The 2,871-nt window shown below is 39.4% G+C and overlaps 2 protein-coding genes across 2 annotated transcripts; one reads left to right on the top strand and one right to left on the bottom strand.

Annotated features, from left to right (window-relative positions):
- Nucleotides 1-526: 526 nt before the first annotated feature.
- Nucleotides 527-901, top strand: LOC131640033 (uncharacterized). The gene has a single exon (XM_058910448.1). The coding sequence runs from the start codon at nucleotides 527-529 to the stop codon at nucleotides 899-901; it is 375 nt and encodes a 124-aa protein (XP_058766431.1).
- Nucleotides 902-1,957: 1,056 nt separating this feature from the next.
- On the bottom strand, nucleotides 1,958-2,586 carry LOC131640031 (uncharacterized). Its single transcript, XM_058910447.1, has 2 exons — nucleotides 2,417-2,586; nucleotides 1,958-2,249 (listed from the first exon to the last, which is right to left on the bottom strand). The coding sequence occupies exons 1-2, from the start codon at nucleotides 2,584-2,586 to the stop codon at nucleotides 1,958-1,960; spliced, it is 462 nt and encodes a 153-aa protein (XP_058766430.1).
- Between the last annotated feature and the right edge of the window lie 285 nt (nucleotides 2,587-2,871).

Raw genomic sequence — 2,871 nt, 5'->3', positions numbered from 1 at the left:
GTCAAGAGGACATGATTCGATTTGGGTGATCGTTGATAGGCTTACAAAGTCGGCTCATTTTATTCCTATTAACATCACTTATCCAGTTTTGAAGTTGGCAGAGATTTATACCAATGTAATTGTTAAGCTGCATGGTGTTCATCTGTGTATTGTTTCAGATAGAGATCCGAGGTTTACTTCTGATTTTTGGAAAAGTTTGCAAGGAGCAGTGGGTTCTAAGTGGAGGTTGAGTTCGGCGTATCATCCTCAAACAGATGGTCAGACGGAGAGGACTATTCAGTCGTTGGAGGATTTGTTGAGATCTTGTGTTCTTGAGCAGGGAGGTTCGTGGGATACTTATCTTCTATTGATCGAGTTCACTTACAACAATATTTACCATTCTAGTATTGGAATGGCTCCTTTCGAAGCATTGTATGGTCAGAGGTATAGGACTCCATTGCGTTGGCATCAATCTGGAGAGAGTGTAGTACTTGGACCGGAGATTGTTTGAGAGACTACTGAGAAAGTGAAGTTGATTCAAGAGAATATGAAGACTTCTCAAAGTAGACAGAAAAGTTACCATGATAAGCGGCGGAAGGATTTGGAATTTCAGGCTAGTGATCATGTGTTTTTGAGAGTCACGTCGATGACTAGTGTGGGGGGAGCATTGAAGTCTAAGAAGCTCACTCCTTGTTTTATTGGATCGTATCATATTTCGGACAAGGTTGGAAATGTGGCGTATAGAGTGGCGCTACCGCCGAATCTTTCGAATTTACATGACGTGTTTCATGTGTCGCAACTCTGTAAGTATATTTCTGATCCGTCTCATGTGATTCATATGGATAATGTGCAAGTACGGGATAATCTCACGGTGGAGACAATGCCGGTACGAATTGAGGATCATGAAACGAAAAACGCTTAGAGGCAAGGAGATTGCTTTGGTGAAAGTATTATGGTCGGGAGCTGCCAGAGAGAGTATGACGTGGGAGTTGGAAAGCAAGATGCGGGAGTCGTATCCCGAGTTGTATGAATGAGGTAAATTTTTTAGGACGAAAATATTATAAGTGGGGGAGAGTTGTAACGCCCGTGTTATTTTAATTATTTATTTTATTGTGTGTTTTGTGAATTATTTGATAATTATGTGATTAGTTGGTTTTATGTTATTTTATTAGGAATTAGTAGTAATGATTTAGTGAGATTATTAGTATTGGGCCTAACTTAGAGAGTTAGCATTAGTATTTGGGAGGTGTTGATTTACGCCCATTATTAATAATAAGAAAGTTAGTAAGATTAACAAAACAAGAGAGAATTGTGAAAATATAATTAGAAGTGACATTTGGTGAAAGAGAAAAGAAAGAGAAGAGAAGAGGAGAAGAAACTAGGGCAAATCCCAAATTGAAGATTAGAGTTGTCTTCAATCCAAACCAAGATAAGTGTGTAATTCTTTCATGATAAGGGATTGTATGATGATAGATTATGGTGGGGTTTTGATTATATGCTTTGTATCCATGTTTGTGAAATTGAGATTGTTAGGGTTTATGCTAGCTTCTATGAACTGTGGCTCTAAACATGTTTTTGAATATAGATTGTTGAGGATAAATGTTATATACTGGTTATATGTGCTTTTAATTGATGTATGAAAGTGGTTTTGAGTGGTGGAAGGGCTTTTTCGCAGAACTGAGCTCTCTGTTATTTTTCTGCATAATCGCACGCCCGCCAAGCAGGATCTGGTCCGCTAAGCGAAGTCTGGGAACAATTTTTGAAAATCGTGAGTCCGCTAAGCGAGAATTTGAGGATGGAACTTTCTGCCATTTTTCAGTTAGCGCGCTAGAGGTCCACTAAGCGAACCGTGTTATGCAGCATTTTATAAAACTTCTATTTGTCGTATCTTTTGATCTGTAACTCCTTTTTATACACCGTTTGAACCTCCGGAAAGCTGAAATTAATTCCTATTTAATGAAAATGATTGGAATGACTTTTAGTGAGCCTTACTATCTTCCTCATAAATTTTGCAACAATTCACCAAGTCCGGAAACTTACAGATTCGCTGATAGCTGATTGCCTTCTTGATTTCTGAACGTAACCTGTTTTCGAACTTGACACACTTCGAAAACTCAGCAGTCTCCTTGGTGTAATGAGGATAGTAGTTTTCCAATTCCACAAACTTGGCAGCATACTCAGTCACTGATATTTCTCCCTGTTTCAGTTCTAGATACTCAATCTCTTTCTTGCCGCGGACATCTTCCGGGTAGTACTTCACTAGGAACTTCCTGCGAAACACAGCCCAAGAATAACCACACCTACTCCTTGCATTCTCTGGCGAGTAGCAATCCACCAGTCATCAGTCTCACTTGCCAACTTGTGAGTACCAAAACGCACCTTTTGTGCATCCGAACAGTCTATAACTCAGAAGATCCTCTCAATTTCCTTGAGCCACTCTTGTGCTCCTTCAAGGTCATGCTTTCCTCGAAACGTAGGTGGGTGGTTCCTCTGGAAAGTCTCTAACACACGAGATCCATCATTTCCACCAGCGATAGGCTGTTGCTGCACAGCCTGAGCCAAAGCTTCCAAAGCAGCAGCAATAGCGGCATCGTTTCTTCCAGCCATTTTCTGTTTCACCATAACATCCAACAATTATTAGAAAAATTCAAAGATAGTACTAGACCATCGCTACATTAATGATTCAATAACTTGGTCAGACAGACCGACTTGCTCTAATACCAAAATGTAGCACCCTATTCCCCGTCGCTATTTTAATTAATAAAATAAATAAGAGTAAATAAAAACTTCAATACAAAACATCAAGAATAGGATGCTACTTCGTCATCAACATTGAAAACACGTATGCTTAGGTTTATCAAACGTAGATACATAACACACTTCACATGAACC

Source organism: Vicia villosa, unplaced genomic scaffold (assembly GCF_029867415.1).
Source record: "Vicia villosa cultivar HV-30 ecotype Madison, WI unplaced genomic scaffold, Vvil1.0 ctg.002903F_1_1, whole genome shotgun sequence".
Classification (NCBI taxonomy): domain Eukaryota; kingdom Viridiplantae; phylum Streptophyta; class Magnoliopsida; order Fabales; family Fabaceae; genus Vicia; species Vicia villosa.
Note: the sequence above shows the minus strand (reverse complement) of the source record. Positions and strands in the feature narration are given on the sequence as shown.